The sequence below is a fragment of the Lithobates pipiens genome, unplaced genomic scaffold (genome assembly GCF_037356315.1).
Source record: "Lithobates pipiens isolate NorthernLeopardFrog02 unplaced genomic scaffold, aLitPip1_a1.2 Scaffold_25, whole genome shotgun sequence".
In the NCBI taxonomy this organism is placed as follows: domain Eukaryota; kingdom Metazoa; phylum Chordata; class Amphibia; order Anura; family Ranidae; genus Lithobates; species Lithobates pipiens.
The window spans coordinates 43,889,412-43,912,075 of record NW_027507787.1 but is presented as its reverse complement, the minus strand read 5'-3'; the positions used below and the strand labels follow the sequence as shown (position 1 = coordinate 43,912,075).

Here is a 22,664-nt window from a genome sequence, read left to right as displayed (position 1 = left end):
CAACGTCGCCTTCCCCACCGCTATAATTAGAGATCTCGGAGTAGGCAGCAACACCGGGGACCAACCTCCTCCTTGGGCTGATCTGGGTACTGTCGTCAGACTGCTGAGTAGCGGTTGTTGCTTCCTCCTCTTCCTGATCCAATGCCAAGAATGGCTGCGCATCAGAAATGTCTTGTGATGGATTAGAAAATAATTTCTGTGACTCAAGCGGAAGGTATATGGTGGTGGTGGTGTTGGTGGTAGTGTCTTTGGGGTTGCACACAGCAGAGAGTGAAGAGGGTGCAGATCGAGAGGATGAGGAGGGTGCAGAAGAGTAAGGCTGAGTGAGCCACTCAACCAAGTCTGATGCGTCCTTTGACGCAATCGCACGCACCTTCTGCAATTTGCCACTTTGGCTCAAGTCTGTTGCTCCTGCCCTACCTGTTGGATTGAATTCATATAATACTTCTGGTATTTGTTCATGGTTGAGGTAGCCACTTAGCCTCAAATGAATGAAGCACATGAAAGCTCTGTAATCAGAAGAACAATAGCTGGACTCGGACCCACCTGCTGTGATGTGTGTGGTTGCAGGCTTCAAAGGGAGTAAGAGCGAGCTGGATAGACAATACAGCATGCTTCCTGAAGAATGGACATACATGTGAAGGAATACCTCTTGGCGAAATCTATTGGATGGAAGGCAAATGGGGGTGGCTACGAGTGGGTGTGTATGTTGAATGAAAAGGCTCACACACAGACAATGCTCTCTGTTTGCTGTAAGACCCTGCCATGTGGTGACTCGGCCTACTCTGGGCGATGGCTCCGGCCTAAACCTCATGGTGAAGGCCCTATCCTGGTCTGAGCCTAGCCGATGCAGCAAAGCCTCACGGAGGACCGTGTGATAAGTATCTTTCATATTCTTGTATTATATGTTCTGATTGTAAGCTGTGTGATATTGTAATGTCCTTTTATTACTTTATGTTAGCTTTCCTAATTTCTTGGGAAATAAATAAGATAGTGTTTTACTAGCAGCAGTGTGTGTGTTTTCATAAGTAATTTTATATCAGTGTGCCTAGTAGGGTTGTATAAACTAGATAATTATGGGAAGAAACAAGGTAATAATAGTTTGTAGAGCACAAAATGTCTTTCATTTGGCACCCTAGATAACATGTGGCAATCCTAAAAGCTGCATAGAACTTACAGGACAGAAGTGCTCAGGTACAAGGCAGCTGATAATGCCACATTAAGTGTGGTGAGTCTGTACTATGGATAGGCAAAAATTGAATTGTTTTGAATGATATCAGGTAAAAGTGGTAACGAATTAAGAATAGTGAATGCTAGAAGAGCGATTTGTTTTTGTTTTTTGTGAGTTGTAAGAGCTAACGATAATTGAGTTTGATTTAGTACTCAATGCAGTGTTGGTAAGTTAGTACAAATAGAAGTGTGTATTGCGTGGATTGTATGGTTGTGAAATGGAACTTGTGTATACATATGTTAAAAAGTATGCCTCTGCCAGTTACCATTCATGTGCAGATGAAACTCTTGAAAGCCAGTATAAGGTTCTATTATCTCAGTGTCAGCAACATAATAGCAGATTATCGGGCAAACAGCTAAAAAAAGTTAAGAAAGAAAAGTTGGCTAATGAAATTGCAGTTTTGCTCAGAATTAAAGTTATATCTGAGCAAATGGGGGGGAAGTGGGAAGTAGAGAGGAGGCATCTGGGTGAGGACATAGCGAAAGTCAGTGAAAACCTTCTAAAGATTGCAACAGCCTCCAGTGATGAGATAGATGAATTGCGGGCAAAAGCAGGAGATTTGTCAGAGAGAAACAGTGAACTACAAGAACAGCTCCACAGTTACAGCATGGACTGTGATATGAAGAGCAACGTTTTAGAGTCATTGCGAATGAAGTTGTCAGAGATGGAAGAGTTGGTTATGTCTTTAGAAAGAGAATTAGCAAATGTACACTCTCAGCTTCTTACTACAGAGAAAGTTATGGTATCGCTCAATGAGCACAAAGGAACATGCCAATTGGCCGATATCGGCACAATCAATGAGGAGAAGGGCCGTGATGAAACACAGTCTGCTATGGCACCTATAGCTTCAAGACAGAATGAGAGTTTGATTACAATCCAAGAGAGACTTACTTTGTGCCAGATTTTGGGTGAATTTAATGCCCTGGAATCACCAATGAGTCTGTCCAATAAATTTGAAGCTCTGGTAGTTAAATTCCATTTGAGTAATGAGGATGCATGCTCTCTTCTGAAATCATGGCTACCAGGACCTTTGGTAGGTCAGTTATCGGCACAAGTTAATGATAACTTAGCAGATGCAGAGGTGCGGAGGAAAGAGTTGCAGCGTATTGTGGACAGTCGTGATAATGGTATGAGTGATTTGCAACGAATGAAATTTAGGAGAGGAGATGACCCAATTTTGTTCTGCAGTGAGTATCTTGCATTGTATATGAAAGTGTTCAACTGTCCTGACTTATTGGAGGAAGATGCAAGTTTCATATACTCAATGGCCAATAAGTGTTATGTAAGCTATCCCACTAGAATGGCTCTGAGGAATGCTAGATCCTGCCAAAATGTTGTCAATATTCTCAGAGACTTCTGTCAAGAGTCCAGGGAAAGGGAGTATGGGTCAAAGGCAGATGTATCCATAATAAGCAGAGGTACAGGAAGGCAGAGAAAGTTCAGACATAGTAAATGGAATAGGCATAGACATAGATTTCATAAAGTCCTTAAAATTGCTAGCATGGAACAGGAAACCCCAGAAATACAGGTACCTACAGTGAAAACCCCCACCCAGGACAGGGACAGTGTAACTCAAAGGCCTGATATGAAAGATAGCAGCCAGGACAGATTACACAGTTCTGAAGGAGAGATAAGAAATGACAGTTCACACCCTAAGCACAGCCAGCAACAAGACTGGATGAACATTCCAATATTTGCGCCCTGGGCTAATCTACCATTTTGGCTTGTATGTAATTGGACGCAAATGGCATTGACATTTTTCTTGAGTAATATGGCAAAGATTTCCAATATCACGGCGTAGTATAGAAAGGTATGGCAACTATATTGCATTAATGGGAAAGGCTTTGGGGACTCAAAAATTCAATTGTCATGATAATTGTGTGTAATCACTGTCTTTGTGTTTTTTTTCCAGAGACCATGGAAGAAGTTAAACGGCTTTAGATACTAACATTTGCGTTTGTTTGCAGGTCTGTCAAAGTGAGAACAACAGTGGTAAAATATAGCAGAACATGGGTTAGGTTATTGTAAATGCATAATCGATTATCACATGGTACCATGAGCTCATTAGTCAGTAATTGTTTGCAAACAATGAAAAATCAGTAGTACTAAAAAGATATAAATGAAGCTACAATGTTGTGATGAGATACATATGCTTTGTTTGGTTTTTGTTTTTCCTTTTCCCCATTAACTAATTGTATTTCAGATTGGAATGAGCACTCTCCTCAGGAGAAAAGTCCATGGATGTTGTCAACTAAAAGTTGAGTGTTTGTCATTGTTGTATGATGGTTGTCTTGTCATGTTATTTGTGTGATCATGGCCAGATTTTTAATTTTTTTATTTTTTTTACATTTTTTTTTTATTTAATTTTTTTCTCAAATTTTTTTTTGTTTGATATTGGTTTAGTCGTCTATTTTAGTTATTTTTATTCAGGTGGAAAAGTAGTAGGTCTAATCCACCTGAAAGGGGGGGGGGGGGAATTGACAATGCCCTCAGTTAGAACCAGTCACCTGAAAGGGGGTAGTGCATACATCGTAAAGATACAGATAGATGCATTGTCTTTGTAGCTTGTAAAATTTGAAGTTTTTGAGAAGCAACACTGACGTTCAGTTTTAAACATTTTTTGATCATACCATGGGGATCCATTTTACAGTGGGTTCAGCCTAAAGAGGTCATGGTTGTTTGGATAGTTTGGTCAGAGTTGCAGAAGCCAGGAATACTGAGGTCCTGGGCTCCAAGCAGGGAACTATAAGTAAACATGGTAAGCGAGCAGATATTGTGGATAAGAATTTGATACTGCTCTTGTTTTTCACTTCCAGAATCCAAATGGGGCGAGAATTGGAGAGGCTTCTGGAACATGGATGACAGATGATCATCTGGTTGGCAGTTTGTCTGTGCCACACCACGCCGCAAATTTGTTCTGATAAACATCAGGAGAGGAAAAAAGGAAAAACTTGAAAGATTCAGATTATACTTGTTTTTTTTTTGGTATGGACAATTTGGTGCTAATGCTGAATCTGAAAGACTGTGCCTAGCAAGAGAACTTGTGAAATATTGTGCTGAAGTCTCTCCTGATGAATGCAAACATGTTATTTATACATGTGCAATGGGTTGGAGGTTGGGGAAGAATTATGACACATCCAATCCGTCAAAACATGAAAATGTAAAATATGTGTTTTTTTATTGGAAGGAGGAATTGAAAGAAGAAAGGTTTTAATGTATGACATGTATTGATGTAACGGAGTTAATATGGTGTAGGTACCCAGGAGGCAGGCTGGCGGTTATGCATAATAAGGTAGCTGTTGGTCAGACTAAAGGGTGCCAGGTGACACATCAATGGGGGAAAACTTCCTCGTAGGGGTGGTGTCTCAATCCTAGCGGTCCTAGAGAGAAGCTTTCGGTTACTGGACATGCAGGACACCAGAACTAGACATGGGGAAGATACGCCTGGTTGATGTCTCACCTGAGAGGTTGAAACCCTGCACAGTTAATGCCAGTGAATACACACAGGAGCATGCTCCGTTAAAATAAAGGGAACAAACGCTGGCTACCAGGGTACTGTAGGACTTCACCACATGGCGCTGCAACATCTCACGGTGGTTGACAAAAACCTATCACCCTATATGTGCTGAGTATACACTGAATCAAGTGCGGTCATTGTACCAGTGACTTACTCCCAGAGATGCTATCAAGTCCATGCAGGATGCTTATTTCTGAGGAGTAACTCGAAAAAGGAGGGATGTATTCAGCACTATATTGGGGGGGGGGGGACAATAGCTGGGATGGGTGTTGTTAATGGAGGGGACATCAGCCTCCTGAGGAACAAACTCACAGCCATAGCTTCAGAGAAGGAGCGTGACTTTGTTACCCCGGGAGATTGGTGGCATCCTTGATAAAATTCAATGAAGTCACAGAAACACTCAGATTAGAATGGCTCCGGATTTTGTCAACCATGTTGAGAGGTTGGTAGAGAGGACAGAAACCTGTCATCGGCTCTGGCGCACACTCTGTGGCAGGTGGAAATATCAGCCAACATCAAGCTGATTGTACCGTCTCTGTATGAGGGGCAGTGGCCTGATGAGTTAGCATCACCGCTCAGTAAGATTTTGCCAAAACACGTTGCTTACACTAATCCAAAGTAGGGGTCGAATGCCTGTATGGGCTGTACTAAGTTGGATTGTGAAAGGTGTTATGCTGTATGTTCCCATATACAGAAGTGCAGACTCGGTCTGTATATTTGGTGGCATCAATGGGCTTACTGACTGGGGATTCTATCTTGTTGCATTTGAGGCTATATCACACATGTGATCAGAGAAGATGAACGCTGGGGGCAGGTGGATATTTCCATTTGTCGGAAGCATGACCATGATGTCCTTTGTATGCCAGGTCAATACGTGGGGATGAACGAGCAATGTTGGGAAGTTATCTCTCTCTGTGTTCTGGATGGAGAGATCATTGCTGGGAAGGAGGCACCCGGGTATTATTTAGGACATAAGCGAGTGTGTTTCTTTGTCCTAAAGAATACTGGTGTAGTGTTAGTCATGGAACTAGAGGGTTCCTTGAACCTAACCATAGGTAGAGGTGCATGGTATACCATGGGCATGATCTCTGAAATCCAGGCACAGGGGTGGAATTGTGTGGGTTTGGTCATTGTTGTAAATTTATATGTGTAGATAAGCGATATTTATCTAGAAGGGTCTCCCATTTCTCTATGTGGAGGGACGATTCGACGGTAAGGTCTCTGTGTACAAGTTAGAGACTTTGCGGTCAAGTCAGAGCCCTGCAATACCGTTGTGAGCAAGCCTGCCGAATCCCGACCCGTATTTACAGTAAAGGGCTATAGGAGGTTGGGAGCGGGGTGCGTAATACATATGTATATATTATGGTAATAAGTTGATTTATTTTTGTGGTAGAGTGTGACCTATGGGTATTGTAGGCTAGTAATATGGGCAAGAAAGGCCCTCCTCAAGACTCGGTATTTGAAAGCTGGTTGATAAAATATACTTTGAATGTGTGCTGGTGAGTGAATGGACACCCCCTGCCCGTATTGCCGTCCTGAAGATACCGAAGATCCAGAATGGTGGCATGGAAGCTGTCACTGAAGAATGATGGTGGTGTATCACTCAGTGGCAAAGCGGCACGTGTTGGAAAGCACCACACGGTAAAACAATTATGGACTGCTCCATAGAACCTGTTTCTGCACATGTTGAAAAACACAATACGGTAAGACCATTATGGACTGTTCCACGGGGGCTGTTTCTGAAGCACATGTTGAAAACCACAACACATTACACAGCTAAGGACTGTTCCATAGGTACTGGTTCAGAAACACATGTTGGGGAGCCACACATGTTAGGACAGTTATGGACTGTTTAATAGGAACCGTGTCTGAAGAGGGGTGGTATGCGCCTTTCAGGCGCAAAGCGGGATTGTTGGATTGAATTCATATAATACTTCTGGTATTTGTTCATGGTTGAGGTAGCCACTTAGCCTCAAATGAATGAAGCACATGAAAGCTTTGTAATCAGAAGAACAATAGCTGGACTCGGACCCACCTGCTGTGATGTGTGTGGTTGCAGGCTTCAAAGGGAGTAAGAGCGAGCTGGATAGACAATACAGCATGCTTCCTGAAGAATGGACATACATGTGAAGGAATACCTCTTGGCGAAATCTATTGGATGGAAGGCAAATGGGGATGGCTACGAGTGGATGTGTATGTTGAATGAAAAGGCTCACACACAGACAATGCTCTCTGTTTGCTGTAAGACCCTGCCATGTGGTGACTCGGCCTACTCTGGGCGATGGCTCCGGCCTAAACCTCATGGTGAAGGCCCTATCCTGGTCTGAGCCTAGCCGATGCAGCAAAGCCTCACGGAGGACCGTGTGATAAGTATCTTTCATATTCTTGTATTATATGTTCTGATTGTAAGCTGTGTGATATTGTAATGTCCTTTTATTACTTTATGTTAGCTTTCCTAATTTCTTGGGAAATAAATAAGATAGTGTTTTACTAGCAGCAGTGTGCGTGTTTTCATAAGTAATTTTATATCAGTGTGCCTAGTAGGGTTGTATAAACTAGATAATTATGGGAAGAAACAAGGTAATAATAGTTTGTAGAGCACAAAATTTCTTGCACTACCCCTACCACCCCTGCGGAAGGGCCTGCCTCTTCCTCTGCCTGTAATTTTTTTAAATGACCCTGTGACAAAAGTCTCTAGAGAAGTGCAGTATGTATGTGGAAGAAGGTATATAACACCCCGCTTCAATCTGTTGTTTTTGGGGGCAACTGGTCTATCACACCAGTTATAATACTTTTTTTTTAAATTGCGTTTGTCACTCTTTGTAGTATCGCTGCAGAACCGCTCAGCAGTCACAATGCTGCACAGTGGAAATGCACTATACTATGCTTTCTATATGTCCAAGTATTTTATACGTATATTAAACCCCTATATACTGCACACCAAATAGTACACCTATACCAGTCCTTAAAAGGACCTTTGTGGACCTAGTAGCTAGTGATTTACAGACTGTCCCTCAGTCCCTACACTGATAAAAGACAGCTGCAGAATCGGTCAGCAGTCAAGTATAATAGGCTTTCTATAATTGAAAGAAAGTATATTATATGTGTACAACCCTTTATACTGTACACCTATACCAGTCCTTAAAAGGACCTTTGTGGACCTAATAGTAATAGCTAGTGATTAAACTGACTGTCCCTGCTCCACACAGCATTCTGTCCCTACACTGACAAAAGACAGCTGCAGAATGGGTCAGCAGTGCACTCAGCAATCAGCAGCACAGCAGTGAGCAGTAGTGCACCAAAACCCTATATACTGTACATCTATACCAGTCCTTAAAATGACTTTTGTGGACCTAATAGCTAGTGATTTGTGTCACTACAGTCTGTCCCTGCTCCACACAGCAACCACTCCCTACACTGACAAAAGACAGAATGTAAAATGGCCGCCAGATCAGGTCTATTTATAAGGTAGGGGGAATGTACAAATGTCCATGTGCTGAAATGTTTCAATTGGCTGTCCTGTACCCCATGATGGATGTGTCATCATGGGTCAAAGTTCTTTCACAATGTAAACACATATGTCTGCTACATGAACAGCGCCAGAAGTTTGGCAAATCGCAAACGCGCAAAATTCGCCGCGAACCGACCGCTGGGCAAACTGCAAGGCCATCCCTACTAGGGAGTATTGAGAAGTGCCTTTTACAAAAGCTCATATAATTCAAAAGTTTTTTGAAACAATTTATTGGTTAGCAGAATAAAATGTAGCTAGCACATTTCGGGGGAAAGGCATCCTCCTTCTTCTGGGCTTGAGCAGTTGATGTTGTTAGAATCCCCATGAGATGTAACAGAAGACATACTGTATGTTCAGGGCCGCTGATAAGGCAGTACAGCCCATGATCCTGTACTGGGCCCAGGCCCCATCAGTTCCAAAGGGGGGCCCAGGCACCTGCTGAGCAGGTGGTCTGGTTGTAGTGTCTTAATGCAGACATGAATTCTCTTCTACCTCCCCCTGCAGCGCTGCTCCTCCTTTTCCCCCCACTGTCTGCACTGCAGTGGGATTGTTTATAGCACATGCACCCCTTCGATGTGCTGTATGGATGTGTACCCATGCAGTGCTGGCAGCTTCCCTCCTCTCCTCTCCCACTGGCAGCTGCTGCGGGCACACAGTGGGATATTGAGCAGGGGAAGGGGCTGGTAAATATGTAATTTACTAGCCCCTTCCTTCCTGCATTAATACAGTGAGCGATTGGTACCAATCACTGTGCTCATTTATCACGTAAGCATAGTAAATTGTATTTACTATGCTTCAGTTTGTGAATGAGCCTCAGAGTGCTTCCTATTCATTCATCTGTGCAGCTGAGGCTACAGAGAAAGGAACTGTCCTCAGTCCGTTTTGGCTGTGGTAAGGGGGTCCTGCCAGGTAGGCTGTATATGGCCCTATGATTTCTAACAGCAGCCCTGCATATGTTAGGGTTTGATAAAGACTTTCATCTCTTAACTGCAGTGTGAACTGATAGCTGAATGTGAAACTAAGCACTAACCACTGTTTGCGGACTTCATTTATACAGAAACCACTGTCAGCATTCCTGATACAGAGTGGACCCAGCTGTCAAGCTAGACTAGAATATGAGGTCCAACCTAGGTCACCCAAGTCCCCTATCACCATTAGGCCTCTCCCTTATTTTTATTCTTTTCGCTCTTTCCTTCTTCTTCTTCTCCTTCTCTTCTTTCTTCCCTTCCTTATCTCAGTCTCTTTGTATGACTCTAACCAACAGATGCACTCCTTTATACTGAACTGCATTGAGCATTGTATATTGCTTTGGCCATTAGAGGTCAGTTCTTGTTTTTTTTATATACAGTTTGTGTATGTATATGTATATGTATGTGAGTGTGTATATATATATATATATATATATATATATATATATATATATATATATATATATGTATATATATATATATATTTCTTGATCATACATCACGGGACACAGGAGCTTCATTACATAGTGGGTTATATAGGCACCTCTGGTGATTGGACACTGGTTAACCCCAATTAAGGAGAATTCTTCCCCTATATAACCCCTCCCATATGGGAGGCACCTCAGTTTTTTCGCCAGTGTCTATGGTGGTTGGTCACGTAAAACTTTAGCTCTGTGCAGGTCCCTGCGGGGGCCTAAGAGCTACAACAAACCGGATCCATACCTCGGGCCGATATTTGACTCCCAAGATGGTATGGTACCCGGGCCTCGTCAGCCGAAGAAACGAGGTTTGGCCTGTAAGTCCTCTCCAATTGGAAGACTGGGCTCTGGGAAAACCAGACTTGGTGTACTGTTTACACAGAGCGCACAAAAGTTTCCGGCAGAGTCTTTTACATGGTCCAGGTAGGAGGCTCTTCCGAGAAGGAGCCCCAGATAAACCTGATGTTTGGCTAACACTGCCCGCCGTGATGGGTGAAGGCTGGAATTTGTCTGTTTCAGCAATTCCTGCGGCGAGGACAGGTAAGGGAAGTTAATCCTATATATATAATTATATGATGGATTTCTTCATTTTGAGTAGTTGTATGTCTTACCTGGTTTCCACCACTAGAGGGAGTAAGAGCAGCCTGATGCATACTTACATTCCTTTCAGTACACATGCTCAGTGAAGCCTGGTTCTCCAGCTGTCTCACGTCTCCACTGCAGTCCCTGCCACAGGGTAATACAGGGGTCCCACGTAGTGTGGGGGTCCCACGCAGCTCCGGTGGAGTTCTCCTTTCCCCCCCTGTATCCCGCGGTCCTCGTGCACGCGCGTGCGCACCGGGCGCGTTCCCGGCCTAATGGAGGAGGGGGGAGTGTGGTTGTGAGCTGTGCACGTCAGTGTGCACGGCACTGCACTGCGCAGGCACCAGGCGGCAGATTTAAAAAGCCCAGAGCGTCAGGGGGCTGTAAGTGGAGACACAGGAGCTGTGGGCAGTAAGCATCTGTGGGGATTGGATCCAGGCAAACTTTAGATGCCTACTCAGCATCAGGTTGTGCAGTTTAAGCATATATATTTATTGTGAGACTTTAAGCACAACAGTGATTGCACTTGTACTAGTACCTCTGCTTTGTAGCTTAGGGCTATGTCTCCTCGTAAGAGGGTCTCAGGGGGAGGTAACAAAGGCACTGGTAAATCACCGCCTAGGTCCAGGGGTTCTAAAAGTGCCTGTAAATTACCATCCCCCCCTGCAAGACTGGAGCCACCCTCTCAGGACGAGTCAGTGCCCCTGTCAGGTTTTGCAGCCTCTCCTAATGTCCCAGCCCCGGTTTATGTCACTGAGGACTCCCTTAGGGCTACATTGGAGGGTTTTGAAGGGAGAATAATGAATTTTATTTCTGCTTCCCTGAAAGATAGCAGGAAAAGGGGTAGATCCCCTCCCTCTGCTGAAATTCCTCTCTCAGATGATTCTTCTGACAATGAGGAGAGATCCCTGTCTTGGGACAGGGATCATGAGCAGTCGGATGAATCAGAGGAAGAGGAGAGAGTCCCCTCCTCCCAGGCACTCAGAAAACAGGTGGAGTATTATACTGAATTGGTGCGTACCACATTCAGAATGCCTGCTGCTGAAGTCGCTACGTCCTCTGTTTCTTCCCTGGGAGTCAGGAAAGCCCCACAGACTGCCTATTCCTTTCCAATTCATCTCTTAATGGATGAATTGTTGTATGAGGATTGGGGACATCCCGATAAACTGTTTGCTCCTCCTAAAAGGTTTTCTATGCATTATCCTCTGGAGGAGTTTCACCAAGAAGTGGGGGGTCCCATCTGTTGATGCGGCTGTTTCTTGCATGAATAAAAACCTGACTTGTCCCTTGGATAATGCGCAGGTATTTAAAGATCCAACTGATAAGAAGCTGGAAACCTTATTAAAAGCCTCCTCTTCCATGACTAGCGCTGTAGTGCAACCTACAGTCGTAGCCGTGGGGTTGTGCCAGTTCCTCAAGGAACAGGTTAAGCAGATGCTTGGGCTCCTTCCCAGCGAGGAAGTAGAGAAGTATGCAGAAATGCCTCATATTCTGTGTTTCATGATTGATGCGATTTTTGGATTCTGTCCAACAAGCATCACCTTTGTCCCTCATGTTGGTACACATGCGAAGGGCCCTATGGCTAAAGAATTGGGCAGCTGAGCTGTCATGCAAGAAGCATTTGATTGGGTTCCCGTTTAAAGGGGAACGTCTGGAGAAGAATTAGACAAATTCGTCCAAAAAATTTCAGGAGGTAAATCTACTCTCCTTCCAGTCAAAAGGAGCAAGCGTCCTTCATTCATGCTATCTCTCCCGGAGCATCAAGCTCTAAGCAGTGGCGATGGCCTTCTCAACCCTCCTCTACAGGAAAGACTCAGGGCCGAGCCCAGGGGCAGAAACAGACTTGGGGGCGAAAGGCTGCCAAGCAGAGCCCGAAAGCTTCCTTGTGAAGGGGTGCCCCCGCTCAGCCGAGTGGGGGGAAGGCTCCTGCAGTTTGCAGGGGCCTGGCGGGAAGAGATTTGGGACAAGTGGGTGATCTCTTCGGTATCTCTGGGCTACAGGCTAGAGTTTCAGGAGATTCCACCTTCTCGTTTTCTAAGGTCAAGGATCCCCAGGGATCCAGAAAAGCAAAAACCGCTATTTCTGGTCTTAGATCACTTACTATCCCAGGGGGTGATAGTAGAAGTGAACCCAAAAGAACAGGGTTCAGGGTTTTACTCGAATCTCTTCACCGTTCCGAAGCCAAATGGAAGTGTCAGACCTATCCTAGATCTGAAGGATCTGAACCGGTTTTTACGCATCCGGTCATTCCGAATGCAGTCAATCCGTACTGTGGTCTCCTCCCTGCAAGGGGGAGAGTTTATGGCATCAATAGTCATCAAAGATGCATATCTCTATATGCCAATTTTTCCCGCACACCAAAGATTTCTAAGGTTCGCGGTAGAGCGGCGCCATTTTCAATTTGTGGCCTTGCCGTTCGGGCTTGCTACGGCCCCTCGAGTCTTCACAAAGATTCTGGACCCTCTCTTGGCAAACCTAAGAGCTCAGGGTATAGCCGTCATGGCTTATCTAGACTATTTGCTTCTCATGGAGAAAACAGTAGCGTTCCTGAACCACAGCGTTACCAGAATGCTAGAACACCTGAAACGCCTAGGTTGGATTATAAACCTAGAAAAGTCACCCCTACAGCCTGCCACCAGGTTGGAATACCTGGGTATGATCATCGACACCGCTCAGGGCAAGGTGTTTCTTCCAAGGCCAAAAGCCTTGGCCATTGGGGATCTGGTGCGCCTAATTCTGGGAAGGAGATCATCCCCCATTCGATTGTGCATGAGACTGTTAGGGAAAATGGTCACCTCCTTCGAGGCCATCCCATTTGCCCAGTTCCACTCAAGGCCTCTGCAAAGATGCATCCTTGCGGCTTGGAACAGGAAGCCCCAATCCTTGGATCTTCCTATGCGTCTATCCCCAGGGACACGCAAGAGTCTCGTCTGGTGGTTACAAACCAAGAAGGAGTCTGGTTGCGCATAAAGAGGTGAATCGCATACTTGTCTGGGCAGAAAGCATGTTCCGTGTCTTTCTGCAGTCTTCATTCCAGGAGTGGAAAATTGGCAGGCGGATTTTCTGAGCCGCCAGCAGTTGTGCCCAGGAGAATGGGCTCTGCACCCCGATGTGTTTTGGAACATATGTCACAGGTGGGGTACTCCAGACGTAGATCTGTTTGCATCCAGGTTCAACAGGAAACTGGACAATTTTGTGTCAAGGACAAGAGATGCACTTGCTCAGGGGTCAGATGCTCTGACAGTTCCATGGGATCAGTACAATCTGATCTATGCCTTCCCCCGAGCCCGCTTCTGTCTCGGTTCCTGGGAAATGTCAAGAGGGAGACAAAATCGGTCCTTTTAGTGGCCCCGGCTTGGCCCAGGCGACCGTGGTACGCAGAGATCATGAAGTTGGCAGTAGGCAGGCCATGGATCCTCCCTCTCCGGCCAGATCTGCTCTCACAGGGTCCAATTTACCATCCTGCTTTACACAGTCTGAATTTGACGGTTTGGCTGCTGAGACCCACATTCTGAGAGACCGTGGCCTTTCGGGGCCAGTCCTTTCTACTCTGGTCAATGCCAGAAAGCCGGCCTCCAGGCTTATTTATTACAAAATCTGGAGGGCATATGTTTCCTAATGTGAACTCAGGAAATGGCATCCTAGAAAGTATGTCATTAGCAGGATCCTGGCCTTTCTCCAGTCAGGCCTAGAAATGAATTTGGCCATAAGCACTATCAAGGTGCAGATTTCGGCCCTGTCAGTGTTTTTTCAGAAGCCACTTGCATCGCATTCCCTAGTGCGGGCTTTCATCCAGGGTGCCATGCGGATAAGACCGCCATTCAAACCTCCCGGATACGCATGGGATCTGAATTTGGTTCTCTCAGCTTTGCAGGGGCAACCATTTGAACCTTTGCATCTGGCTTCATTAGTTCTCCTGACTAAAAAATTGGTTTTCTTGCTAGCCATATCCACGGCTAGAAGAATATCAGAGCTAGCAGCTCTTTCCAGCAAGGAGCCGTATCTAATTATTCATAAGGACCGGGTGGTCATGCGTCCCAACAGGTCCTTTCTACCTAAGGTGGTTTCGGGATTCCATTTGAATCAAGACGTAATCCTACCATCCTTTTTTCCGGACCCACAGTCCGCAGAAGAAGAATCTTTGCACACTTTGGATGTGGTTAGGGCAATCAGTATATATCTTGAAGTAACTGCTCGGATAAGGAAAACTGATTGCTTGTTTATTTTGCCGGAAGGCCCTTGGAAGGGCCAGGTGGCGTCAAAATCCACTCTCTCAAGGTGGATTAGACAGATTATTTCTCAGGCCTATAGTGTTAAAGGGAAAATCCTTCCTTTTCAAGTGAAAGCGCACTCTACAAGGGCTGTAAGTGCTTCTTGGGCAGTGCATCACCAGGCCTCCCTGGCTCAGATCTGTAAAGCTGCAACTTGGTCATCAGTCCACACATTCACCAGATTCTATCAGGTGGATGTCAGAGGGCAAGAGGATATCGCCTTCGGGCGCAGTGTACTGCAGGCTGCAGTTTAGGTCCTCCGGTTCCTGGCGGTCTATAATTATGATCTGTGTCTCCCTCCCCTCAATCTGAGCATTGCTTTGGGACATCCCACTATGTAATGAAGCTCCTGTGTCCTGTGATGTATGATCAAGAAAATGAGATTTTTATATACAGCTTACCTGTAAAATCCTTTTCTTGAGAGTACATCACGGGACACAGGGCTCCCGCCCCTCTTGGGTTTTACGTGGTTTCTTATTGCTTTGCTACAAAACTGAGGTGCCTATGGGAGGGGTTATATATGGGAGGGGTTATATAGGGGAGGAATTCTCTTTAATTGGGGTTAACCAGTGTCCAATCACCAGAGGTGCCTATATAACCCACTATGTAATGAAGCTCCTGTGTCCCGTAATGTACTCTCAAGAAAAGGATTTTACAGGTAAGCTGTATATAAAAATCCCATTATATAGTATACACCAAAAGTTTGGACATACCTTCTCATTCAAAGTGTTTTCTTTATTTTCATGACTATGAAAATTGTAGATTCACACTGAAGGCATCACAACTATGAATTAACACATGTGGAATTATATACTGAACAAAAAAGTGTGAAACAACTGAAAATATGTCTTATATTCTAGGGTCTTCAAAGTAGCCACATTTTGCTTTGATTACTGTTCCGCACACTATTGGCATTCTGTTGATGAGTTTCAAGAGGTAGTCACCTGAAATGGCTTTCCAACAGTCTTGAAGGAGTTCCCAGATATGCTTAGCTTGTTGGCCCTTTTGCTGTCACTCTGCGGTCCAGCTCACCCCAAACCATCTCAATTGGGTTTAGGTCCGGTGACTGTGGAGGCCAGGTAATCTGGCGCAGCAACCCATCACTCTCCTTCTTGGTCAAATAGCCCTTACACAGCCTGGAGCTGTGTTTGAGGTCATTGTCCTGTTGAAAAATAAATGATGGTCCAACTAAATGTAAACTGGATGGAATAGCATGCTGCTGCAAGATGCTGTGGTAGCCATGCTGGTTCAGTATGCCTTCAATTTTGAATAAATCCCCAACAGTGTCACCAGCAAAGCACCCCACACCATCACACCTCCTCCTCCATGCTTCACGGTGGGAACCAGGCATGTAGAGTCCATCCATTCACCTCTTCTGCGTCGCACAAAGACACAGTGGTTGGAACCAAAGATCTCAAACTTGGACTCATCAGACCAAAACACAGATTTCCACTGGTCTAATGTCCATTACTTGTGTTCTTTAGCCCAAACAAGTTTCTTCTGCTTGTTGCCTGTCCTCAGCAGTGGTTTCCTAGCAGCTATTTTACCATGAAGGCCTCATTCACACAGTCTCCTCTTAACAGTTGTTCTAGAGATGTGTCTGCTGCTAGAACTCTGTGTGGCATTGACCTGTTCTCTAATCTGAGCTGCTGTTAACCTGCGATTTCTGAGGCTGGTGACTTGGATAAACTTATCGTCCGCAGCAGAGGTGACTCTTGGTCTTCCTTTCCTGGTGTGGTCCTCATGTGAGCCAGTTTCTTTGTAGTGCTTCATGGTTTTTGCCACTGCACTTGGGGACACTTTCAACGTTTTCCCAATTGTTCGGACTGACTGACCTTCATTACTTAAAGTAATGATGGCCACTCGTTTTTCTTTACTTGGCTGCTTTTTTCTTGTCATAATACAAATTCTAACAGTCTATTTAGTAGGACTATCAGCTGTGTACTGTATCCACCTCCTGCACAACACAACTGATGGTCCCAACCCCATTTATAAGGCTTGAAATCCTACTTATTAAACCTGACAGGGCACACTTGTGAAGTGAAAACCATTTCAGGTGACTACCTCTTGAAGCTCATCCAGAGAATGCCAAGAGTGTGTGAAGCAGTAATCAAAGCAAAAGGTGGCTACTTTGAAGACCCTGGAATATAAGACATATTTTCAGTTGTTTCACATGTTTTTGTTAAGTATATAATTCCACATGTGTTAATTCATAGTTTTGATGCCTTCAGTGTGAATCTACAATTTTCATAGTCCTGAAAATAAAGAAAACTCTTTGAATGAGAAGGTGTGTCCAAACTTTTGGTCTGTACTATATATACCGCAGCTACCCCTTGCTTCTCCTCCTTAGCATCACGGCGTCTCCTCCCTCCTCCTAGGCCAATTGGATCAAATTCTCCTTTCAGCCAATCAGGAAACGGGTCTCATGACGTTCTTCCTGATTGGCCGGGAGGAGAATCAGTATGACAATAGTAAATATTAATTCACTATTGTCACACAACTGGGTGGGCTCGAGCCCACCCTTTTTTGAAGCCAATTAGAGCCTCTGGCTCTAATCACGGGCTTCAAAATAAATAAACCCTGTTTGGGATCCATGTATCCAGCACCCCGTATGTAGATTAGAAGGGCCAGATGGGGGGCAGGGGGGACGTATGGACAGGCTGCCACTGCTTTATACAGTATATAAAAGCATAGAGAAAAAAAAAAATATTGGGACTGTGTTTTGCAATGTGCTACTCATTTTCTGGAAAAGGGCCTGCTTAATATTCGTATGCCGCAATACCATAATGTATTTTGCAATTTCCAACAAAGAACATTGCAGTAGGTTTGACTTGGGTTTTTGATTTTCATTGGTCACCAGTGGCAAAGCCTTCTCTTGTGATAAATAAGACAATAGGTTACTGCAGTCTTTAGGACAACTTTACTAGTGATGCCATGAAGTGAGTGCATGCACTTCTAGCAACAACCTCATAGTGGCACATGAAGCCCTAATTTGTATAGCGCCAGAAGTGAACAATGCATGCTGAAATAAATCCTTACAGTTGGTTCTCATTTTAGAAAGCACATTTTGTATAATAATAAAGTATATTTGAAACTCAATTTGGATTGAACAACTAAAACTAAAATAATGCTTACTTCTCACAGCAACCCACAGAGCCATCAGAAAGACACGAACAATTCATACATTCCTCTGTTATCCATTGACTGCCAAGCTTATGTAGCTTGCCTTCAAAAAAACATCCTGCAAACATATAACATAAGTATATGATTAAAAAAATAAATTCTAGCATTGCTTCAAAGAAAACAAAACAAAGAAACAAAGAAAAATCTACTAATATTGTCTCTGTCAACTTTATTGCAGTCCCCTTCTTGTTTCTGTTCTGAAAGTACAATAAACATTCCATTTCCAAAAAAATACTCAGTTATTTTAATGAGGGTCAAATGGAAGCTTCTGCAGGAAGGATGAGGTCATAAATGCAGTTTTCTTTATCTGAATATAGAACTAGACTTACGGTAGTTCTGCCAGTACATCTAACCCTACCCTCTCCCCAGAATGACAATGCTGTTGTCCAAGGGTGTCTCCATTTTTCCTCCATAGAGTGGAGCCACCCTAAATAGGTGCAGTGTTACTAACAAGATCGCCAGGTAACAAGAAGCCTAAAAAAATGAATGTAGCCACCACATTTAGGCTTAGCTTACATAGAAGTGGTAAAAATAGGCAGTTGATCTGCATTATTACAGGCCTCAACTTTCTGCCTTTAAATTTACATGGAGGCTCTAGGGGTAAGTACACATTGCTGTGGCAGAAATATTTCTATTTTGCTTTGTGGTTGGAAATTCTGACTCAGCATGTCAAGTTTGAGAGGGGGCTATCTGTCAAGTTATCTGTCAAGTTAGCCCAATGAAGTAAAGTGACAAGCATGCATTTACAGTACCGTATTTCACTGTAAATTACCCATTTGGATCTAAATAAAGAACGGACATTCAGGAGGTGGCAGTATCACCTCGTGAATGCCTGTCAACCACTGATTACTTTTCAGAGAGGCGGGGAGCCTGCCAGCCATGTGACCTCCTAGGCCCTAACAAATTGGTAAATATAATACATTTTTCTTTTTGTGTTTAGTTACTGTATGTTTTAACCTAATGTATCATAGCTAAGCTATTATGTGCAAAATCATGACCTGACGGTGAATTGTAGCACGATAATTCAGAACCACTGATTTAACTAGTTCAACTAGTACATCCAAAGAGTGAACTGTTAATCACGCGCTCCGTTTGCTCAGTCGGTTCCTGGCTTCAAAGTGAAAGAGTACCTGTTACCTGCCCATAGCTATCACATGGGGGTTTATTAACCCTTTGTGATAGAAATAAAGTAAAAATAAATAAATATATTTAAAAAAAGTTTAAAAACAATTAAATTATAATAAAATGTATTTTATTTACTCGATGCAACCTCATCTTTTATATTTTAACAAAAATGGGTATTATATTTGTGTGTTTTCACTAAAACTAAAAATTCCTTTTATTATATATTTTTTTTACTGAATATTTTACTTTAATAAATTTAAGTTTAATAAACACGCAAATATCACGTGATATTAAAAATTGCAACTATCTTTTTATTTTACAGAGCCTATAGTTACATAGTTACATAGTTAGTCAGGTTGAAAAAAGACACAAGTCCATCCAGTTCAACCTTAAAAACAAATAAATAAATTAAAAAATAACCGTACAATCCAAATACCCAATTTTATGCCCACAATTGATCCAGAGGAAGGCGAAAAAAAAAACAGCAGAGCATGCTCCAATTTGCTACAGCAGGGGAAAAAAATTCCTTCCTGATCCCCCAGGAGGCAATCGGATTTTCCCTGGATCAACTTTACCTATGTTAGTACCCAGTTATATTATGTACATTCAGGAAAGTATCCAGGCATTTCTTAAAGCAATCTACTGAGCTGGCCAGAACCACCTCTGGCGGGAGTCTATTCCAAATTTTCACAGCTCTAACTGTGAAGAAGCCTATGATTTCAAATAATACAGTAAATAATGTTATAGGGGTTTAAGTAATTTTATTGCCAAAAATTAAGATTTTCACAAATGTGCAAAAAATTTTACATCATTCAAAAAGCGACATTAATTTTATATTTGATATCTCAAGTATCTGGTCAATATATGCAAACTTACAGTAGGCTACAAAATCATACATACAAATTAAACAGTTATTTATAATAAAAGGGAAACAAATAAAAGTACTCTCCTGCTTCAGGTGTCAGGTGAAGGAATGTGGATCATACCCCCAGTTAAACACCCCCCCCCCCCTAAAAAAATATGACCACTTCTTGAATTTCAGAACTTAGACTGTATATTGTTTAGAATCAAAGTAGAGTTGGTAACGCTTGAGATTCCAATATGTGAAAGGCTATTTAGACTTAGCAAAAGGTTTTAAACCTACATAAATATCATAAAATAATTCAATTATGGTCTCTCTCTCTCTCTCTCTCTCTCTCTCTCTCTCTCTCTCTCTCTCTCTCTCTCTCTCTCGCTCTCTGAAGCATTCATTTATCAATGTTTGGAGACCACACACAGATATCACAGCCATTATGGTTCTGGAGAAATAATTTTTAAAAACTCTTCCATATCCCAAGGTGAAGGCATGTTCACACTCTTAAATGTTTTAGTAAGACTTAACTTCTGTATTAAGTGTTATAACTTTGTAATATGCTGTATACTAAAAGAGTTATACGTTGTTAAACCTTTATTTGGAATTTACAGGATATCAATAGACCGGATAAAAGATACTGATCTTTGGCCAATGGTCTTTTGCTGTGCTCACATCACCCTCAAGCATACTTAACACTGAAATGTCATGATAAGATTCCAGCCCCAGTGATTTTTCTGTTGGAAGGTGTGCTGCTCCAGCATGTTAAGCCAGGGTGTTATGGGTTAACAATGACAATAGATAATCTTTTACATTACAATAACTTTTGTCTTAAACAAAATTATTTTTATATAACTTACCGCTTAAGGTTTTCTGACCAGATTTTAGCTTTGGATGAGGTTGCAGAAAGCAGCCTGCATCACATACCACAAGAATGAATCCCATACAAAGTACAGCAGCCACAAGATACTTCTGAAATGGAATGAAATACAATGTATGGTTAGCTTTATTTTATCAATAAATGTTTATTGATTTTATTGTTTACTGGTGTTTTTTTTGTTGTTTTTTTTAAGGGGGGGGGGGGGGGAGGCGACAAACAATCAGGTAGATTTAAGAAGATGGTTGCAGAAGAAAGGGAAAAAAGGTACCTAGCACATTTCAACAAATACATAGTACACATAATAATAGATGAACCTCAGCTCTTCTGACCCAGCATGTTGTGTGGAACTTCAATAGTACAATGATCTAGATAAGCATTTACATTGGTACATTAACTCCTGTTGTCTCAATTGGGCCTATATTTTGTTTTTTATGATATTAGGTGCACCAGTCAGTCCATGGTTTCCACTGCTTATCAAATAACTGCAACCTGATTTGTTGTCCCAAAAGAAAAGTTGTTTTTAACTAAGTTTAAAACCTCAGTGACATTTGGGACTTGATTTTCTTGCCAGTGTATAGTATGGTTGGCTTTATTGTGCTCTACAGACAATACCATGAACAGGAAATGCAGCATATGTATAGATCCATCCTAAATAAATGCTTGGAAATTTAATTTAAAGTTAAAAGCTAAAAGCTGAAAAAAGAACTTACAGACACTATATCTATTATTATAAGTAGGCACGGGGGGGGGGGGGGGGGGGTTAGAACACTGAATGACTACTATGGGGCTGAAAGGTGATAATACTTGAGAAATTAGAAAACATTCTCAAATTATCCATTCTACCCATTCTTATAATAAATAAAAGAGGAAAAATCTTCCAATGGGGACACTGGTTCTACAGACCTGGGGATCCTCAAGGAATTATTTTCATTACCAGGGATTTCCTCTCACTTCCTGCTTGGCTATGGGACAGGAAGTGAAGGCAAATCTTCACAATGGAACACGGGTGGCGAAAAAAAAAAACAGGGCTTATAACCCTCGCTTGCTCTATCCAAAATGAAAAAAAAAATAATTGCCTACAGTTTTACTTTAAGGAGATTGGATATTACTGTACATTGGATATTAACACGGAAAATAATAAGCACCAACTCACCATCTTTAGCTGCTTCTGTATATTGTCTGAAAATTACTTGTCTGAGCATCGTACTGTGGTATTTATATACAAACTGACTTCCAAAGAAATGGTTATCTGAATTTGATGTGGATTCAGGGTCAATAATTTGCGCAATAGCTGTACAAACCAAACTATTTATTTAACAGGTTGGTTGGAAATATGTTAGTTGATTAGTAATAAGAGAAAAATGTGACAGCAGAGAATAAAATGATGGATCTCTGAAATGTACTACTAGACATGTGCAAAAGGAAAAAATTTGTTTAGTTTTGTTTCTTTTTAATTTGTTAAGTAATTAATTTTGTTTAGTTATAGTCGTTAAATTTGTTAAATTCGTTTTCGGATTTCGTTTCGTTTTCTACCGAATTCGAAAAATCGGTCGCATTCAAAAATATTTCAACCAAATGCGAAAATATTTCTACTGGATTCAAAATGATTTCAACGTGATTCGAAATTATTTCAGCCGCATTCGAAACTTTTTCAACCGTGTTCGAAAATATTTTGTGACCTGACTTTAGGCCATATATCTCAGGGTCACTTGGTACTAGAAACTCCAAATTTGGAGATGTTGTAGTGCTAGTTTTATTGTGTTTGCATACCAAATTTGGTGTTTCTAGCTTTAAGTGACCCCGAGATATATGGCCCCAACTTTGGGTCACAAAATGTAATTCTCTGCTGCAGAAAAGTGCTTGACATTTTGTGACCCGAATTTGGGGCCACGTATCTCGGGGTCACTTGGTGCTAGAAACTCCAAATTTGGAGATGTTGTAGTGCTATTTCTATTGTGTTTGAATACCAAATTTGGTGTTTCTAGCTATAAGTGACACAGAGATATGTGGCCCCAAATTCGGGTCGCAAAATGTAATTCTCTGCTGCAGAAAAGTACTTGGCATATT

At 42.5% G+C, this 22,664-nt stretch overlaps 1 protein-coding gene across 1 annotated transcript in view; it reads right to left on the bottom strand.

Moving 5' to 3' along the window:
• LOC143930239 (beta-microseminoprotein-like) overlaps nucleotides 1-21,814 on the bottom strand; it is a 30,551-nt gene extending 8,737 nt beyond the window's left edge. The window contains exons 1-3 of the mRNA XM_077454386.1: nucleotides 21,751-21,814; nucleotides 20,578-20,689; nucleotides 17,695-17,800 (exon numbers count right to left, since the gene is read on the bottom strand). Coding sequence (XP_077310512.1) covers nucleotides 17,695-17,800; nucleotides 20,578-20,689; nucleotides 21,751-21,753 — 221 coding nt within the window. The 5' untranslated portion in view covers nucleotides 21,754-21,814. The remainder of the gene's footprint in view (nucleotides 1-17,694; nucleotides 17,801-20,577; nucleotides 20,690-21,750) is intronic.
• Between the last annotated feature and the right edge of the window lie 850 nt (nucleotides 21,815-22,664).